The 21,465-nt window shown below is 40.8% G+C and overlaps 1 protein-coding gene across 8 annotated transcripts in view; it reads left to right on the top strand.

The window, feature by feature from the left end:
• The window catches only part of LOC141806232 (AT-rich interactive domain-containing protein 1B-like), a 276,933-nt gene that overhangs the window by 206,062 nt on the left and 49,406 nt on the right, over positions 1–21,465 (top strand). For all 8 annotated transcript variants that reach the window (XM_074691607.1, XM_074691606.1, XM_074691600.1 and 5 more), the window contains 2 exons: positions 13,489–13,575; positions 18,206–18,385. In XM_074691607.1, the coding sequence (XP_074547708.1) occupies positions 13,489–13,575; positions 18,206–18,385 (267 nt within the window). The remainder of the gene's footprint in view (positions 1–13,488; positions 13,576–18,205; positions 18,386–21,465) is intronic.

The raw sequence follows: 21,465 nt of genomic DNA, 5'->3' as shown, positions 1-21,465 counted from the left end.
CATCCTGTTGCTGATAGGATGGAGCTGATAAAGCTGAGACATGCACAAGTCCCTCAACTTATTTCTGAGTCAACAAAATACACCGCGAGGAAATATTCTGCTCTGGCTTTTGATCTAAAAGTAGTGAAAGTACAGTCAGTCGCAGGTTTTTGCTCTATCTTTACCAACTGATGTTCAGTGGGGTTAAGACCTGGTAACATCTTAGCCATCCTCCAACTCCAGTCTGTCACATTTATCTGCTCTAGTCATCATTATCATGTCACCCACATCAGTGTTGGGCAGTAACTGTGCCATTAACAGCATTCTTTAATCTATTGCTCAGTCGTCTGGTGATGGCATTGCTGTTTTCTCAGTCAAACAGCTTTTTAATGGCTCTAACATTCTGGGTTTTTGGAGCTGAAATGTTTATTATCCCTTTTAAGGAAGTCCACAAAAAATATATCACTATTTTGTTTATGATAAAATTTGTGTGTGGATGATTTCATGAGAGCGGATAGTTTGAAAAGGGCCAAAATACAACTTCAGCTGCTTGTAGTGGAATGATAACTCACAACTGGGAAGGATACATTTTTTGTTTTAATTTTTTTGGACAGTGTTTTAAGGAAACTACTATCATGTTGAGGACATTGAGGTCGTTGACACTCATGTATCAAATATGATTAGTTCTGCAATTAAGGTTAAACAAAGAAAACAGTTTGCATCTTCAAAAGTGAGAAACACATGTTTAAATTTATACTCTGGCAGCTAAATGTTTGGCTAAAGTATCTGACTGTAACACCCCAACACACAAAGAAAATCCCTGAAAGTAATATTTCTAAGGATAAGGAAAGTGAACAAACATTACAGGTGAACTATTTCCCATTCTCAAGTAGCTGCACCTCTCTGAAACCATTAACGACTTTTAACCTGTTTGAATCTGCCCTGATTTGTTCATGAAACTGCTTTAAATGTTCACAACAGTCCTGACAGGTAGCACTTTCTACATTTTGATTACTAGATGCATTAGTCAAGCCGTCTGCCAGTTGAAACCTATAACTTTGATGCTGTCAAAAACAGCACTTGGTAACTCTGCATGTCTAAATATCTCTTGGATCTTTCTGTAACGTAAGCAGTCTTTCGAGTTCCTGTTCATGAGTGACAAAATGGGCAGTTCAGTTTACTTTTCTCTTATATATGAGTGTGTTTAGTGAATGTGTTCAATTCAGCACATTCACCTACGAGCACTGATTCACCTCAGAGGGGAGCACATCAGGGGTGGGGGATAAAGTAAAAAAAAGTAAAAATAAATATGTCTTGATTATTTTTTCAAATTTTCTGGTAATAATATTCTGATGATATTGGACAAAAAACACTGTGAAACTACTCACCTACCAAGAGGAAAACTATGGATAGATACAGAGTTTCAGAACAATAGTTCTTGTTCATTTTTAAAGTGCTTCATACATCTCTGTAAAACATTGCCCAACAATTTTCTACAGCAACAATGACAGTGTTTTCCCCACCACTGTATAGGGGGGCAGCCCGTCCCCCCTGGTAGTTAAGTTAATTTTACTTTCCATGTAGCACCAGATCACATATCACTGACAGATTTCTTCTAATTTTCGTAGATGTTGAGCTTTAAAACTGTAAATCTGCTTAATTTTTCATGGTCTATCCATCGTCTGTTTGGAAGTTACCAACAGATGAAGAAGTGGATGTTAAGCCAAATATTGCTGGTTAAAGGGATAGACCGATCATCAGCCGGACCGATTATCAGGGCCGTTATTTGGCATTTGAGGCATATCGTCATCAGCCTTTTTTTTCAATCCGACGGCTAATAAGAAACAAATTTAAAACTGTGTTGTTGCAGCTCTGATGCAGCCGCTCCGCTGTCTGCAGTCACTACTCAGTCCCCAGCACTGTTCCACCCACAGTACCATCTGATTGGTTACAAGCAGAGCCATGGCTTGGGTAACAGCCAATCAGCAGTGCAGATATAATAGTTATTGCCGTTGCATTGAAATTTTGGAAAACTTTATTTACTGTAGAAAACTTTAGCTATTTATTATTTTATATTTTCATTTAACTTTATAAAACATGCTGCTGAGCCTGGGAGCTGTTTAATACACTCATGCTTAAAGGTATTTGAATTACTTTAAGCTTTGGAGTTTGTATTATTCAAATTTTGACACAGAAATTTGCACTCTGACTGCAATTAATATCTGCTTCAAATATTGGTTATCGGCCCCCTTGATTACGAATAATTAGTATCAGTATCGGCCCGGAAAAATCAATATAGGTCTATCTCTAGCTTGTTACTTAGCAAGCTGCTCCCATTGTGGTAACCCTTTCTGTTCAACTCCTCTCAGTTCCTTTATGGTCCTGCTCCAATCCTCTGTTATAACTTTTCGTGTGCTGCTGAAGCTTCATGAATTCATAAAAACTTTAAGAAGTTTTAGTTTGTTATTAAGCTCACTAAGTTTTACAAGGAGCTTGCCCTTCACTTCCCCTTTCTTCATTGAGTCAGCTCAGGTCACAGTGAAGCCTTGGCTACAGGTTTTTCCATTCAAAACTAGCAAAGACTAAACTCAAGGTACTTTATCTTTATAAGAAGGGCTGCGCTCAGCGAAGAAATGTTTCCCTTCATGCCCTCAAACCAATTAGTTATTAAAGGAGCAGTAAAACAGAATCCTCAACAATCAAGTTTCTTTTGTTGAAATAATTGACCACGCTAACAATGCAGAGAGTAACTATTAACCTCCGACAGCACAGAGATGAGTGTTTTTGTTTCAGACCTGAAGGTTTCAGTGGTGAACTTCTTAAAGACTGTCTGTGTTTTGGACTTTTTCAGATCCATTCTGTGATTTGGAGTATATTCCTCCTCTGTGTGCCAGGGTCTGTGTGCTTGCTTTCTTTGAGGGCGAAACTCCAATACTTTTCCACATTGTGCCGCTGCTAATTGACACAGAGCACATCCACGCTCGTCCATGGCCCTGCTCGCTCCGTCCACTGCAGAAAATCACAAATACTCATCTCTACCTCCTCTATTCTTCGCTCTCCTCTAAGGTCCTCTGAGGTCCAGTTAACAGTGCCTGCACCTCATCCTCCCTCCTTCCTCTAACCCCCTCCCCTCCCAGGCCTCTCTTCTCCTCTCTTCTCTTCTCCCTCTTCTATCTTTTCCTCAACCCTCCAAGTTTTTATTTTCTTTTTAAGAGGTGATTGGAGCTTGCGGGTGAGCGCTCGGGAGAGTTTAAGCTGCGTATCTGAGCTCCGCTTCAAGTGCTTCCAGGGTCTAAAAGAGGACAGAGAGGTCAGGGCAGGAGGGAGGTGGGGGGGCGCGAGCGAGAAGGCCAGGCCTGTCCAGTCTGTTAGCTCAAGGGTCTGTTTTCAATGAATCTCCTCCAACCAGGTTACATTCGCTTTTGTCCTTAACATCATCCCCAGCCTCGCCGGTAGTTTGAAGTCAGCTTGTGGTAAACAAATTTCCATCTTTAAATATGATAATGAAAAACACATATGACGCAACTGTTTTGCAACGGTGCTCGTCTTTGTTTCCCATCAAGAGGTCAAAGGTCAAACACAGATGCCTAAAGGAACTGGAGTAATGGCCTCAGATCAGGAATTCATGGATAAAGGTGGCCGTTAAAAACAGCCTGGGTAAAAAAAAATCTCCCTAATGAAACAGAAAAAACATTTTAGAGCTGAAAAATGTCAAGCCACAAAGAAAGCCACGGGGAAACTCAACCAAAACTTATATTTTTCCTCTGTTACTGGTGGAAGTTATTACACGAAAGCAGCAGAAGAGGGTGGGGGGTTTTTAGATTTTATGCAAGTGCGTTTTTTCTTTTTTTATGCCTCGTGAAGCCGGACGAGTTTTCTAGTCACACCACTCCCTAAGAGGCAGCATGGTGGGAACACAGCCTCTGGCTGTCCCTGTCCCTCTCCCTATCTCTCATTATTTTTATCATGCTCGCTTCTCTTATGTTCCCCCTTGTGTCTTGCGTTCCCTTGTCCCCACCCTTTTCCTCCCCATCTCTGTTTGTCTCTGCTGCTTTCCTCGCTCAGAGCGTCGCTGCGGTGCAGGCCTCCCACCGAGGAACAAGCCTGAATTTTCCATCCATATTTCTGCCTCTGTTCCTCCCTCTTATTTCAACACATCTCTCCTACAGCTCTCTTTCTCCACTTCTGTCCTTCTTTTTGCCTCTTCCCCATCCACACATCAGCCCTCCTCCCTCCATCAAACCAGCTATCCCCAGCTCCCACTTGCTTCTGTCTCTCCTTCTCCTCCTGATGGCAGCTCGTGTTCGAAGTGAAACAGCAAAAACGCCCTCCCTGCAGACAGTATATATTCAAAAAGCACACCGTCGGCCAAAACAGCTGAGAAAAAATGGCGCCGGCTTGCTGCGTTAGCCACTTAGAGAAATCCCATTCTAACTCTCCCCGACTGGAAAAGTCTAACCGAGCCCTAACAGTGTGCAATTATTTCCCTCCCCGACACCTATTTTCCTGCTTTCTCTCACTCCATCGCTCCCTCTTTCTCCCCCCCACATCCTTCTGACTGTTTTTTAGCTTAAGCTGCAGTTTTGCTTTACTTACAGTTGCTACTCAGCATTGGAAGTAATGAGGATCTTGGGAGAGCGCTTGTTTTGCGAGCCACTGCAGGCCCGCGCTCGTCCCCTACAGGGAGAGTTAACTGGCATTAGCCCCCGGCTCGGAGAGGCATTGACTCGCACCCATTGAGATCTAAACCACCATTATTGGAGCCCACTGTTTATCTGCCTCTTTTCCCCAAAGACATGGCAAGAAGGGGATATTACCTTGGTGTGTGAGTGTGGTTTTGTGTGTTAGGTGGTGCAGGTGTGTGTGTGCGTTTACAGCCAAAGGGTTGTTTAAAGTGATTGTGCTGAAGCAGCCCTTTCTCTGTATTCTACACTGGTCTATTAGCACTTTCCACTGTTAGCTCACTTCAGCCAAAATGGGCCCTGCTGCTTTAGGAGAGCAGTGTTAGAAAGACACAGTCAGGGAGTGTTTGTGTGGACGTGTGTTTAATGTGTGCATGTGCATGAAGGCAAGCACAGGAAGCATTGGGTATTACTGTAAACATTCAGTCGAGCTGCTCACTTGTAAGCATGTACTCACACATCAGCTAATGCACACCTGCTCCTTCCTTTCATCAGCCAATAATTAAGGCCTTTCTATTGACTCACAGGTTGACTCCTCTGCCTTGACAGTGCACACACTCACACACGCAAACACAAATGAAATAAAGCTTCTAAGCTTAATATAACCAGGGCCCTGAAACAAAACAGAAATATGGCCACAAGTCCTCTCCCTTGGCTTTGAACTTCCTCGGCATTTGTGTTTGAAACCCTGATGAAAAAAAGCTTCAAAGACCACACTCCCTCTCTTCAAAGGAGACTCGGGGCTGCCTCGACACTACTCGCGGAAGAGAAATTTAAAAATGTGTATTGGGTTTTTAGCAAGGAGCATTATCTTCAAAAACGCAATGAACTCTCGTTTCTTTTGGCCCCGCTGCCTTGTATCATGAGGAAAGAGTAGAAAATGGATGTGCTCGCTAAGTGCCTTTTTACGAAGAGGAAATTACAGTTATTTGACTCTTCAGCTGCATTCCAAAAAGAGCATCTTGGTTCCAGATATCTTCTGGTTTGCTTTAGTCACCCAGCATGTGCCATCTTTGAAAAACTCCATCTCAGTCATTAAAACACTCGATCTGATCATACTTTAAGTTTGGTGGCCTCTGATTGGTCTGTCATAGGCCAGGGATATAAGTGTTTTTTACCTTGCATTCAGGTGTGTGCGTGTTTTCTGTGCATGTTCTTAAAATGAATCCAACATGTTGCAAGGGCAGTATGCATGAGAGCATTAACGCTGTACAGGCTGACGGACCAAGTCTGCTATTATCCACATCTGTGCATGAGTCATTGCCGCTGCACAGCAACAAACACACCTGCAGAAAAAGATTTCAACAGAGAAGTTCCAGGTCTGAAGTTTATGTGGAAACCTGCAAAAACTAAAGGGAACAATGTTGCATCCAAAGAGAGAAATATTGGAGTTTCAGTTTAGGGCTGGCGTTGTTGGTGTCATCCACCTCAGCCAGTTACCTGGGCTGTAAAAGTCGCACTCTCAAACGTCACCATGTCTGTTGTTTACCTCCAACACATCAAGTAGTTGCATACTGCTTGATTTTGCTGACATATATCTTGAGCAGAGGTTTCCAAACATTTCAGCATGTGACCTCGAAAATATCGCTGTCATACAGCAGTGACTCCTGCCATGGGAATAAATCCAAAACAGACCAAAAAAGAAAAAAAACAAAAATATTGAAATGCTTAAACTGACAAACCATGTTTACATTGCTCCCCTCAATTACTCACCCCTGCTGACGCTGTCGTTATCCTGGCTTAGCCGTCTTAGGGGTCTTGTGGCAATAAAGTAAAATAGAAAATAGATCAAACATTGCTTGTTTGAGTTGTTTGACATAAGAATTAAGTCCTTTTATCTATCTGGCCAATTAAGATCATGGTTGTATTTAAAAAGTAAGTGTATCTCATAAAGGAGCTGAGCTTGAAGGCTTGATGGATTGGATCTGAAATGACAAATCTTATTTTTGTGTACACACAGTCAGTTCAAACAAAGCAACTCTTAAATGCTGCTTCATTTACTTCCACTTGTGTGTTAGAGTGTGCTCTTATATGAGTGCGCTCAGCTGGGCTTGTGGAGGTGTAAATTGCAGACAAGCGGATCAAGATGCAAGCTGAGGGACAGCTAGATATTACCACGCCACTGATTGCTACATGTGCTAATTGTGTTACAGAGCACCTACGGGAACATTAGCACACAAGTAACAGACAGAGAACTGAAGACTGAAGCAGACATACATCCAGGCCTCTGCACATGAAAACACATGGTTGAGAGGTGAAAAAAAATCTGTTTATCATTCATTCAACTGATATTCAATTATTAATCAAAAATTTAGCTTCTTTGTCATGAGAGCATAGATGAAGCCAGCTTAATGGTAGTTACACCTGCGATGATGGACAGTTGTGTTTTATTCAAAAGAGCCAAACAAGCAACTCTTACGGATGACAACATGACAACCAAAAAAATTGTCAGGATCTTTCAGGTATGTTCATTTTCTTCTTAAGTACGCCACATGTTTCACCTTAAGTTGTAATACATATGGTATATTTTGGAAGGAAATGAACATACCCAAAGCCTAAGTAGAGGTGCTGAGGGTGCTGCAGCGCCCCCTGGCAGCTGTGGGTTGATTGTTTTTTCAGCATTCCTATTACAGTGTCCAGCCACAACAGTTCTGTGCGTTATGTTGAGTTTTCTTCTTTCAGTTAACAAAGTGATAACTGGTCTTGATTTGATAGCAGTGTATGAAGGCATTAGTTTCAAGTAGCTGGTTCGTCCAATAGAGGTGTAGTTCTATTGAGAAAGTACAGGAGCTTACCTTTGACACACGAACATGGCTTCATGAAGCTCCACCCTAACATTTTGTGACCACTTTGTAGCATATTTATAAAATTTGTCAACTTCAAAACACACAATCGAATGTTTATGAACAGTTTAATCAGGTTATAGTACTGTAAAACACTAGAATTACATTTAACTGTAATAATTTAACATAGATAATCACTGTAATAATTTAATGAATTTTTATTTCATTATGTAATAACAAAGCATTTTGTTATAATCTCCCACATTTTGTGAAAAAATTCTTGAACGCAATATGCAATAAACTTTGCCACATCATGTAACAAGTTATTACGTATTACATACGGGAACCCACATTTTGTCATAAGTGATGCAATATGTAAAAACTTATTACATAATGTGGCAAAGTTTAAACATATTGCCTTCAAGGATTTAATTACAAAATGTGGTAGACAATTACAAAATGCAGCGTTATTACATAATGAAATGAAAATGTATTACATTATTACATACTGGGGCGTTATAACTAGAGATAGACCGATATGGATTTTTGGGGCAGATACCGATACCGATTATTAGTAGGCAAGGAGGCCGATAACCAATATTTGAAGCTGATATTCATTTACAGTCAAAGTGAAAATATTGGCGTAAAACATTTTGAACAATACTAACTCCAACACTAAACTGCATTCAAATGCCTTCAAGCATATGTTTTTTAAACAGCTCGCAGGCTTAGTAGCATGTTTTATAAAGTTAAATGAAAACTTAAAAAAATAAATCGCTAAAGTTTTCTAAAGTAAAATAAACGTTTTCCAAAATTTCTATGTAACTGCAATAAAACTGGACAGAATGTAATGTAACAGGCATGTAATGCAGTTGAATTAATTTTCTGTTTGGTTTTACATGACTGATTTTAATTGACCATCCAGGGCTTCCATAGTGTTGATAGAGAGAAATTCTGTGCATAGAAGCATCAGAGCCAAAACAAAACAGTTTTGAATGGGTTTCATATCAGCTGTAAGATTAAAAAAAAGGCTGATGTCGATATGCCCCAAAATGCCAAATATCGGCCCGGACGATAATTGGTTAATCCCTAGTTATTATATAATCCGGTGTTACAGCCCCTAAAGGGACATAGGTAGTAAAAATAAGAAATTTATGTTTATGTGTGGATATAAACATGTGTGCACAAGAAACTAACTTGTGCACACAAGGAACTTTTGCATGCGCACGAGAAACATATTTCTGTTTCCTCTGCCCATGTCCCTTTATGGGCTTCATAGAAAAGTTCATTAAAATTAAACATACATTGGCCCACATGTAAAAGAAAGTTATACATGTTCCATAGTTAAGCCAGACAACAAATAACAAAAGGACCAACACAAATATTTGTCATTCAGAAGAAGAATACTTGGATGGTGGAGGTAGTTTCTCACCGTTTATTTGTTTTACATTTTCATTCACAGCAAGCAAAGAGGGGACAGGAAGAGAAATGCTCCTGCTGACATTTAGCTCCCTCTCTCAGGAGAAGAGGAGAAGAACTACACGTCAAAGATTCAGCGTATGAATTATTAATGGTTCGGATTACACGTGCCAGAACTCACCGTGGAGCCTGTTTGTTTTATTTGGACATAATTACTTAATGGCACCTTGTTAAAAATGGTAGTGAGGAGAGGAGAGGACAGCAGAGGAGAGAGGGAAGTGAGGGAGGAAGTGTGAAAATGTGAGAAGACGCTTTTGTTTAGACAGTAATTGGTAGTGAAATAATTACCAAGTGTTCTGAAGCTCACTCATTCATCGTGGAGAGAGGAGGGGGGTCGAGGCAGACTCAGACCCTTGTCAGACTCAACTACAGAACCGCTCCTCTCTCATCTGTTTTTTAATTCCTTCTTTTTCATCAAGACTCTCAGTTTAATACCTTTTTCTCTTCTTCTCTCTTCCACTCTGTCTTCACACACACACGCAAGCACAAACACACACCTTTTGCATCAGTCTCTTCTCTGGTGACAATTTACATGGCTGTGTGGAGAGAGTAGTGGAGCATGGAGGGCACTGGTCCCTATTTGTACCTCCACATACACACACACACACACACACACACACACACACACACACACACACACACACACACACACACACACACACACACACACACACACACACACACACACACACAGTACAAGCTGCTGCCACCACCACTCTGCCATCCAAACAAACAGAGTCTGACAGCATGCCTGGTGCCTGGCATGCATCCCTGCACACACACAAACACTCCCGTACACACACTGTGGCTCGCCTGTATTGTAGGGTCGACTTCCATAGTTTAAGGGTTCACTAAACTCTTGCTAGCGCACTTCATCCTCACTAACCATCCAGCCGTCTTAACTCGTGCTGTTGCTAAACAGCCTTCTGGCAACAAGCGACCGTGACCCGTGCGTGAGGCTTTAGGCTCCTCCTGGCTGACACATAAACACAATCTACATAAAGAGTACGGTGAAGTGGGGATATGTGTAAGCACTGAAGCAGAGCAAGCACACAGCTGCATAAACCCAAAGCAGAATTATAAACTGAGCACAATTATCCTAACTCTAACAGTCATTAATAAATACCTAGGTCTAACAGTGTCAATGTAAATTATGACGACAAATAAATATTCATTATTAGAGAAGCTAGGAAATACAGCCCTAATAAGAAAAGGTCTAACAAATTACTGTTTTTGTTAATAAGATGGAACTAAAAAGTTTGGACAGTTAATAATATGCAAATAATCTGTCCATCACAACACACATCGAATGAGCACTGAACTCTTTTATTGCTTATCTGCAACAAGTGTTCAGCAGGTCTAAATTCTCTCTGCTTCCATGCAGCTTTCTCATTATCAGTAATGATTTGTTTTCCTGATGTGCATCACTGACAAACCACAAACAGCTACCAGTGCAATGCCAATTTCATATTGACATTTGTCTATTTTTTTCTTGCCACAGTTAACTTAAGTAGCTCCCTGTCAAGGCGAGATGTTAGTGAACGTATTTAACAGGAGGTTTCACAGTTTGATCAACAGATGATTGAGCACGATGATGCAGCTATGAGCGTAATGAAGTGATTGTCTGTCCAGCATGCCCAGCACCCCATGCACAGTAAGATACTGTTATAAAAGTGGAATACAGCTCTTTACTCATGATTACACATATAGTTTGTGTTTTCATTTCACAGTCCAATAAACTAACGTTAAGTTTCTTAACTCAGAGGAGGAAAATTCTCTTGGATTATCACTTGTATTTGTTGTGTAGAGCACCTTTTGCACCACATTAGATCAGCATAACCAGCAGCAGCATGTGATGAGAGGACAGTCCAGGCTCGATTATCCACCTAGGATAAGAAATCCATGATGATCCAAATGAAATACAGAATGAGCTGAAGCTGAAAAGGTCTCATTTTGTGTTTTAATGTGATTTTGAACAGTTTGAAAGCTGACATGTGGAGCTGCAGAGGTCTGCCTGATGGACATGTGACTTTGGTCGACTCGGACAAACCTCTGTTGTTTTATTACCTCTGCAAAGGAGGTTATGTTTTTGGGAAAGTTTGTTTGTTTGTCTGTGAACAACATAACTTAGAAGTAACGAACGGATCTTGATGAAATTATCAGGAAATGTTCAAAATGGGATAAGGAAGAAGTGATTAAATTTTGAAGATGATCTGGATCACCATCTGGATCCAGGACTTTCACCATATGTGTAAATAACTCCACCATAAATCGTCAGATTGCTTTGTAAAACAATACAAGACAAAGTCACCATCATTTCTGACAGATGTAAAAGTACGATCCAGATCCTGGCAATATTCTGGATACTAAGATCCAGAATATAAAATATGTACTGGGTCATCACAATTTTCAACACTGTCAGGTAACAAATTATCATACAAACCTGCAATTAACACCAAATTGTAGCAGACAGTCTGCTGAAAGAGAGTATAACATAGGACTAAAGTGTTGGTGACAATCACAATATGCTTGGTGGAGGTCTGTGCTCTCTGAGTGCTTTTCTTGTTATATTATGCTTTCAAGGTGCCTTATATTACGTTCATAAAATGTTTGTATGCACGACTGCTCATGTTTGTCAAGTCTTGACCAGGAAACTCTGGAAAAAGAGATTTTTAATGTCAGTGAGATATTTTCCTGGTTAGATAGAGGGTTGAATTAAAAATGAATAGTTACATTGTGAACAGGAAAGAAATGAAAACATTGGAACATCCTTGTAGATGTATTACTCGACAGCAGGCCTCCATTACAACCTGTGTTCTTTGACTTTTTCACTTGAAAAGATTTTTCTCTTTTTTTCAGTTTTTCTTTCACCACCAACACTGATACTTGAGTCTTCAGAAGCACTGAGCTAGTTTCTCCGGCGTTTTTTCCTTGACGTTCTTTCTTTCCTCCTGGCACATGGTGACACACTAACTAATCGAATATTCCCTCTTTGAAGCAGCGCCGCTGGATCCATTCAAGTGTGAGGCAGGGGGTCTGTATGTATGTAGGTGTGTGTGTGGGGTGGTGTGTGTGTTTGTGTGTGAATAATTTTGTTCTCTTACCAGTGTTTCCTTGTGTGTTTAAGTGTGTTTATTTATACTTGTTTGTCCAATTACTTTTTACGTCTGTGTGTGTATGTGTGTGTGAATGTGTGTAGGCGGTTGGGTGTATGGAAATGTTGTTTATGCAGTTTTATCCAAAGCAATTATGTTGACTTAATTGGGTTTGTTTATGTGGAGAGTGTGCCACCTCCAGTCATGTATTAATGCTGCCGTGGACAGACAACATTACACACACACACACACACACACACACATGCACACACACACATTTACCTCTCGGGAGCAGCACCCTTTCCTCTGTGTGATTGAATAATGTGAAGTGCTTTCTTTATAATCATGGATTTATATTCACGCTGACTTTTAAAGACACTGTAGCAGCAAAACTGTTTTAATGTAACACCCCTTTACTCTATAATTTATCATCCTGAGTAAGCAATTACTTTTGGCACATCGTCCTGTTTCTATAGGAGCAAGTCAAGTCGTACACTGTAATTTAAAGAAATGTATGCAGACAGTCATGACTGACTGTGTACAGTTGAATAACATCAACATTTTTATGTTTTGGCAAACTTTAAAACGTTACGTTCAGTCCCTATTTTCCTGACCTCATGCTCATAAACACATCCAGCCTTGTTTCCCTCTTTTTTTTCCCTCCTCACTGTCTCAAGTCTGAATCCAAAGATAAAAGGTTAATTTGCCATCTCTCCTCTTCCTCTGGGCCAAATCAATTCACCACACTCTCTGTCTGCCATTGTCCTAATCAGACTCTCAACTCACTATTGGATTTCAATGGAACAGGCGCAGCCCAAAGACCTGCACCACCACCTAATCAATGACCCTCAGATAGCTCTGCTTTTCTATAGGGGATCACTCCAGTTTTAGTGCTCACACAAGGAAGTGGCACAGGGTCCAACCACTTGATATGTCCTCTGGAAGTGCATTTGTCATTTAGCTAATAGTGGATCACAGACAACTTCATGTACAGGGATCGTGCTGAACTGTGGAGTGTCTGAAAAAAGACTGTTCGCCCTTTTTGCTTCAGGTGGAAGAACCAAGCCGAGGAGAGTTGAAACAAAACCTTCAGCTCGATACAAAGTTTCTTTGTTTTTCTTTTAGAATTCAAACAGAAGAAAACTTTTTCAGCTAGGTAACTTCTGTGTCTCTGAAATCAACTCAGGAAAAAGAAAACAAAGTGGTCCTTCAGCGCTCTATTGTTCTGGTAGTTTTCTTGCATTTTCAAGCAAAGCAAGCAGTCAGGGGAAAAAAATAAATCAATTTCTCGATTGACCTTGCTCTTATGCAAAGATGGGTGCTCAATTCACGCAGAACATTTTTGTTTGAATGTCACAGCTTTTGTTACCAAGATAGAGTTTTCCCTTTCTAACCGTGAAATCTCACAAGTCATTGCAGCAACAAAGAGATGTCTGAGTCTTCACGGCCTGACCTCGTGTTTTCCTGCAGGTTCCACCGTGGCCCCGCAGAACACTGGGAATGGACCAGACGGAGGCCACCCACCAAACACCCGTTCACCCATGGCTCAGGACAGAGGTATGTGTCTTGGTGTCAGACTGGCATACTGACTGCATGTCAAAGCAAATATTGGACCGTTAAAAGAAAACGCCATCAGATTATTTGTCAGAAAACAGTGCTCGTTCACGTTCAAGACAAGATCAGAAACAAGTTACGAGATTAAAGAGGGGTTTGAAAAGTCGATACTTGCAGGTAGCTCCTCGCAAGAGCTTTAAATGAAGGTTTTCCTGCTTCTTTCATTGTAAAGAAAATAAGTCAGGTTTAAAACTGTTGAAATGACATTCCAAGCACAAATGAGCCTTTTCAAAAACTTTTAATACTCTATAAACCAAACTTTTTCTTTTGATAATCATAAGAATAAGTCATGAATATAGAGGCGCAGCGGTTAGTGTGGTTGCATTGACTTGGTGGGCCTTTCTGCCCATGTCCACACGTAGCCAGGTATTTGGGAAACCGCATATATTTTTGTACGTTTACGCCTGTCATTTACACGAAACTGCAACTTTACGTCACTAGAAATGAAAGTAAAGTGAAGATTTTGGAAAACTCTGGTTTCATCATTTCGTGTGGACGCCGGTAAACTGAGTTTTTTGAAAATATGATGATACCCGGCTATGTGTGGATATGGCCTCTGTGTAGAGTTTGCATGCTCTCTTTCCAGGTACTGCAGCTCTCCCACAGTCCAGAAACATGCTCATCAGGCTAACTGGTGAATCTAAGTTGCCCACAGGTGTGTGTGTGTGTGTGTGTGTGTGTGTGCGTGTGTGTGTGTGTGTGTGTGTGTGTGTGTGTGTGTGTGTGTGTGTGTGTGTGTGTGTGTGTGTGTGTGTGTGTGTGTGTGTGTGTGTATGTGTGTGTGAAAGGTTGTCTTGTCCTGTGTGTCAGCCTTGTGACTGGTCTGGGGTGCGCTTCGCCTTTTACCTGAGGACAGCAGGGACAGGCTCCAGCCACACGCAGTCCTGAACAGGATGAACAGTAAAAGATAAATGAATGAAAGAAATACTTTTTTAAAAGCTCTATCTTGTTTTAATATGGACCAGTATGGTTTAAAGTCCTGAACAGAGTTTACTGATGCTCGCAGTAGGTGGGTTTACAAATTTTACAAACTTTAGCCATTCGCAATAAATGAATCAAATGAGAACGATGTGATATGCTAACATAACTATTTGCAACAAGTTTCTTAGATTTCAACATAAAATACGACCTCTGCTTTCTTTTGCATCAGGTTGCATCGGTCACTTTAATTACTTTAACCAATTAGCCACCTTATGCTGTATGCAGCATTGGGGTTTCTATTACACAAGACTCCACACTGCCATCTACAGACTGTATGATGTAAGAATAGGGATGGGTACCTTTTACATTTAAAACAATACGGTACCGATGCCCGATACCCGGCAATCGGTACAGGTACTCAACGGTACCAATTTTCGGTACTTTTTGTGTTTATGTGGTAAATAATCATAATTTGTTTAATAATAAAGTATAATTTTTTTTAATTTAACATATTTTTCTTCAGTACCTTGCAATGCTGTGCTGTGTGTGCAGCTTTGAAAATTTCCTATTTTTCCAGTCCTTCACAGTCACAAGGATGCATTTAGGTACCTAAACATGGCACCCTTTGATTTTACGTGAATCAGTACCCGGTACTTTTGTCAGAGTGTGGTTGGTACCTATAAAAGTAATTAAAAGTAATTATTAATTCGGTACCCATCCCTAGTAAGAACTGTTACCTCATGTGTCTTGGTGCTCCACTTTTTTTCTTTGACGTGTATTGCAGTACCATTTTTTTCTGCACTCATGCTTACTTTCTCCTTGATGTTTTAATATTTTATATTCTTTTATATCTTTATATTTGACTTTTTCTTTATTCTACACTCTTACTTTTAATGCTGAATGTTTTCTATTTTTATACTCTTAATTGTAGCACTGTGGGCCCTTAAGCATCACAATCTCAATCCTCTGTTTGTGTTCACATATTGCAGAATTGATAATCAAACTACCTTGAACCTTTTGCTGTTAGCAAGATAATCAGCCAAAGCCAAATATCAGCCCCTGATAATCAGTCAGGTTGTTACTCTGACGACCCCTGAAGGAGGTAGACTATAAAGTTTGGTGAAACTTTGCTCATTACTTAAATAATCAGTCCTTAAAAAAAGAAATTTAGTGCAATAATTTCTGCAACTTAAGCAAATAGTCTTTTTATAAGCCAGCTAAGGTCATGGGGAAAACCATGACAGACATGAAACAGTAAACATTCAGTGGATCTATTCTGGGCTTTGTTCAAGTCAGAGTGTGTTCCCCTTTGATAAAGCCACTTCACTGTTGGACACTGCTCGTTTCCAAAAGCTTGTAACATGAATGCTAACCCACAGGCCACATGTGAGCGCCAAACAAGAAATTGTTTCCAGCAATTATGGCCACTTCTCATGTGAGACTAAAAACAGCCGAGTTGCTCATTTGAAAGGAAAAAAAAATCAGCCTCCTCACAAAAACATTGTAAAAAACCTGAACGACTGGGATGTAACCTTAATGGAACAACTGTGATGCTCCCACTCTATCACCCACTGAAGAGCAGTTAACATCAGAGAGAGACTGAGGGAGAGGATGGATGAAGATGGAGAGAGAAAAAGGGGGGCGGTGTAAAAGGTTATTTCCCAACATGATGAAATCAAGCTGGAGATTTAATGCAGCTCTCTAATGCCTGTAAACCTCCGGCCCTCCCCAGCCCAGTCCAGGAAAACACAGCACAGTTAACAGGGCTGCCGGTTGTTTTTTTGCTGTTTTCCTAGCTGGGATTAACCCCACACACACACATACACACACACCCTCTCCAACGCACACGCCCCACTTTGCTCAAGTGCCTGCCTCCCTAAGAGCCTCTCTCCACTCTTCATTTCCATAAATCCGTTGAATGTCCCTTTTTTCCCCCCTAGTGTCTCTCGCGTGCTTCGCCGGCTGCCTGTTGTTGTTGTCCGGCTGAGAGCTTCATTCACTTTGCCAGGACGAGAAAAAGGTTTATGTGTGTGTGTGTGTTTACGTGTGTGTGCAGAGAGAGGGAACGAAGCAGAGAGAGGGAAAGAAATCCTTGAATGTGTTATTTGCTTTTAGCACTGTCTGCACAATGTTCCTCTCCTCATCCATTTTCCAGGCAATTTAAAGTGCGATATTACACACTGTAATTTTTTTCTCCTCCTCTCCAGAATCCCCTTACCCTAATGGAAGCAAAACATTACAATAATGTCCTCGCTCCTTAAACCCAGCACTCGCAGCCTAAGCACTTTCAGCCCCAATCGCTCTTTCCCTCCGCTGCACTGTCTTTTCCCTCCCACACACACTTTCTTTCTCACTGCCTCTCTCTGTCTCATCCTCTTTCTTTTCATGCATGTACAAACACACAAGGAGCGTTTATTGCACTCTTCCCCAGTTATCTCCCCCACACACCTCAGACAAACAAATAAGTTCATGCATGTATGTGCACACTGGCAAATAATAAAACACACACTTGATTTGAAACTCTGTCCTCTCTCATACATTTTCTTGTGCTCTCTTAGCAGAAACAGGTATTATACAAGTGTCAACTTGCAATTTCTATCTCAGCCGCTGCCTTAAACCCCAAACTCACTAAAGAGAGGCTGTGTGCACGCTCATTCAACAAAGCGAACGGCTATCACAGTTTACAGCAGAGCGGGCCCAATCCATTCATACCTAATCTGCAGCACTGAATCCCCCCAACACACACATCAACACTCTCGCCCACACACACTTTCTTTTTCCCTCAATGGCCATCCAGCGACCTTTCCCCATTCGTGGTGGATTGGGAGACCTTTCTGTGGGTTTTAAAAATGAACAGGACGGCTTGAAAGAGCAAAGCCCAAGCGAGAATCACTCCAAATGTCAATTTGAATGGTGGAGACGAGTTTGGGCCTGAGAGGCTTTGACACGTCTATTGACAGAACAGCTTAGAATAACATAGTAGTCATGGTCAAATCGACGGCTTATTCTGTGGAGAGCAGGACCAAGCTCTTTCTTTCTTCATTTCCAGTCAGATGTATCCAGTCCTTCAAACATTCGCACACAAACACTTATATATATATATACATATAGAAAGATAGATAGATAGATAGATAGATGGATAGATGGATAGATGGATAGATGGATAGATAGATAGATGGATAGATAGATAGATAGATAGATAGATAGATAGATAGATAGATAGATAGATAGATAGATAGATAGATAGATAGATAGATAGATAGATAGATAGACACACACACACACATAAACATTAAGGTCAGAAAAACACTTGAGCTTCTGTTATCAGTCAAGTACAGCAAAGCCGCTGTTTGTGTTTGTTTGTTCTCAGAGATCCTTTAACAAATCAGCCTGTTATGACTGTGTTTTGTATAATCCACATGCTGTATTATTTACTGATGTGTATCTGTGGGAAAAGGAGCAAGTATCCAGGAAACAGATCAGCTTTAGAAAAAGAAAGAGACCCTATATTCATACAAGATGAGTCGGTATCCTCAATCACTTTTTCCTCTCTCCTCTCAGGGACAGTCACTGTTGAGCAGCTCTTTGGGTGTCCAGCATGTATACCTCCTGAGGGTTGACATTGCTCTTTGTTTCTGCTTGTGTGTTTCAGGGTTTCTGTCCAGCATGCAGAGAAACCAGGCTGGCTCTCAGTTTGCTTCTCCTCAGTCTGGACCTCCAATGTCCCCCCACCCTTCACCTGGGGCTCCACTGTACCCTGGGATGGGTCCTTACCCACAGAGCGGCCCCTCAGGCCCTTACGGACCTCAAGGCTCCCAGTATGGACACCAAGGTTAGTGCCTGGTTCTATTTGGGTGTCTTGTTTCCTGGTGTAGCAGGTTTGTTGTCCTGGTGACAATAAGCTTTTGAATGGTGTATGCATCTCATCCTGTTACAAACCAATCAGCATGTATACTTCCTGACGCACACTGTGAGATCACGGCCTACTCACAACTTTTACACAAGTTTGCCCCATCATGCCACTGTGGCATTTTTTCCTGTGGTTATACAAGAATTCATTCAGTCAATATTTTTTAAAGGGGAAAAAAATCTCCATTTATGGAGCTCTTGATGCGTGGACTCTAAAGGTTTTAAAACAGTGGATGGTCCAGCCCAGCTGAGACAGCATCAAACTTTTGGACTCCAGCGTTGTCTCTTCCATCAAAGCTCAGCTCTATTAAGATGCCAGGTATTGGTTAATGACGCAAATTTGCTATTCGAAGTTCACCAAGGTTGAACTCCAAGCTAAAAGCTTATGCAGATGAACTCTGTGCAGTTAGCAAAGTCACTTATCTTTTCAACTTCACTGAAATTCATTTATTTTAAATGCAGGCAGGGCAAGGCCTCAATACTTTATCATGCAGTCTATTCAGTAGTCACAAATTTAACTGCATGTCTGTTTCATATAGTGTTTGCCAAACCTTTGACTCTGGGCTTTTGAGACAAAATTCTAGACACACAAAATGAGGATCTACAATGTCAGGTTTACTCACCTAAAAAATCAGTCGCCTCAAATTTCAGCTCCTTCCCTTTGTGAAAGAATATGTCATTATTGGAATATTTAGTCCTTGGAGTTCAATCAGATTGAAACGGTTTAAAACAACTCCCATCACTCTGCTGCTGAAAAAAGGTTGTAACATTCAGACACTGCTGAAAAAAAAGATTTATATTTCAAAAAGCTGATTTCTGAATTATCAATGAAGAAAAAAAACAGGCCTTGTACTGATTTAGTGTGCTGGCTTTCACCTGACACCAGATTTGTTTAACTGTCTCTGCTTTCTAATTCGTCTTATTGGAGTGATGAATGCTGCAAACATCATTCATTCAGAGGGGTTACAGAAGAGTTTGGCTTCAGATGGGAAAGACACATTTGTCTTTTTTGATGACAGTTGGCCCCTGTTTCACAGCCACACAGGGCCTTGACATCAGTGCCACTGGTTTCTGAGTATTTGCTAATGAGCGCTACAAAAAGACTGGTTTTGATCAGACACATCTTCACCCTGTTTCTGTCTCTAACTCTGTATTTTTTATATAACTCTCATACAAACACACACTCACAGACAGAGACAGCCTTCTCTTGTACTGTGTAGTAGGCCCCACTGCAGGCATTAAAAACTGCTCATCCTGAGGGTGTGACTCTCAGAATATTCATGAGACACTTGAACCAGGGACAGACCTCTTGGCCCTGCTCATGATAAGATTATGAGGTAGTTTCAGACTCACAAGGCAGACTGATACATCACGAGGTTTAGTCACTGAATGATGATGTCCATTACTGCCATCAGGCAGAAGGTTTTAATCTCAGAGTCATGGTGAAAGGAGCCAGGGTTTGTCAAATCATGCAAAAGACAAGAAGGGGTTGTTTCTCTATTACGGTTAAAGATGAATGTTTGATTCCAGTGTTAGATATGTTAGATAGTTTAATTAGCACAGTCAAGGTTTGCACTGGGCTGTCACAGTTCACTTAATGCTAAAAAAGGTCACAGAAAAAGGAGCTTTTGACTGTGTCATGGCACCTTGATATGTACTGTCACAACTTACAGTCTCTTCTTCTGTTTGACGTGTAGACATTCACCAGTCGATTACACACACTGACTCATCCATACATATAATGAGAGGACTATTCAGATGCACATTTCAACAGACATTTGAGGAGGTTATGTCTCATATATTCTAAGGTTAGCATGTTTGTGCAAAATGTACAGCATTTAAACACATAATTTTTGTTATCCTGTAAATAATGTAAGTGAATTGCAATGTGAAAAAATACTTTGAGTTTAGAAACAAATTGCTTTTTTATCATATGTTGTTAAAAAACATTGTTTTGAGTTCACCTGTTACTTTTTTGTATGTTAAATGTAGTCCTTATATAGTCCCTTAACTCCTTTATGTGTGATCTTCTGCCTTGAAGAGTTTCTGAAGCGTGGCTCAGAGCTCAAGGGTGCTGGATCCAGAAAATGTCAAGGAGAGCTGCAATACTTCGTAGGAGTTACAACAATAATTAATAATAATGTACAAACAGAACAACCAACTTGCGACAGGTAACCTAGCCTTTCTGAGATTATTTGCTCTCCATTCAGATATTACAACTTTAGTGCTTGCACCATGGGTTTTGTAGGAAAGATTTCTTTGAGGTGTGTTTAATGTTTGAACTGTAACAAACCGAGTTAAAAAATAAAAAGCCCAGGTGTTGGCGACCCAGGTCAAAGTTATTTATCTTGCATTTCCGCCATTTGAACAAGTAGCTTGTTCTCTATTGGTCTCTAAAGTTTCTGTTGGCTCTCCAGACGTCTGCACAGACCGTCCATGGACACCCTTTGTCAAACGAGCTGAAACTTCCTTGTTCCTAACGGTACCTTCCAGTTACCTCTGCATCTCAAAAGTCATCCATATGGAAGAGTGTTATGCTGACATTCTTAAAAAGTAAAAACAACCTGGATTTTTTTTTTCCTGAAATCCACAGGATACGTCTGGCTCAAGCAGCAACCTTGGGTCTAAAAATGTGAGACAATGATGAAATGCTAAAATCTGCTGTTTCTTGAGCGTTCGCTTGAGGCTGGCGCCAGAAGTACCGGAAGTCACAAAAAAAATCCTGCCTCAATCAGTAATTTCACTATCCACACACATTACAAAAAGGGGTGAATTGTTTTTTCTAACTCAGCAGTTCAGAGGATATTTTAGAACATGAGTTCCCCCAATCAGAGGCATAGCTCAGCCAGCTTACAAAACTGACAGGCGCCCTATAGCTGTTAGCGTGGAGACTTACAGCCCACCCCATTTCCAATATGGCTGCACCAGCCATTTTGCTTCAACACTCAGTTCCAGAAACAGACGTTTGACATCAGAAAGACTATGTCCTTTTGAGCCCTATTT

This window comes from Halichoeres trimaculatus, unplaced genomic scaffold (genome assembly GCF_033239565.1).
Source record: "Halichoeres trimaculatus isolate MK-OKI-2021-1 unplaced genomic scaffold, fHalTri1.1 fHalTri1_scaffold_17, whole genome shotgun sequence".
Classification (NCBI taxonomy): domain Eukaryota; kingdom Metazoa; phylum Chordata; class Actinopteri; order Labriformes; family Labridae; genus Halichoeres; species Halichoeres trimaculatus.
This window is presented reverse-complemented; position numbering and strand designations above follow the sequence as displayed.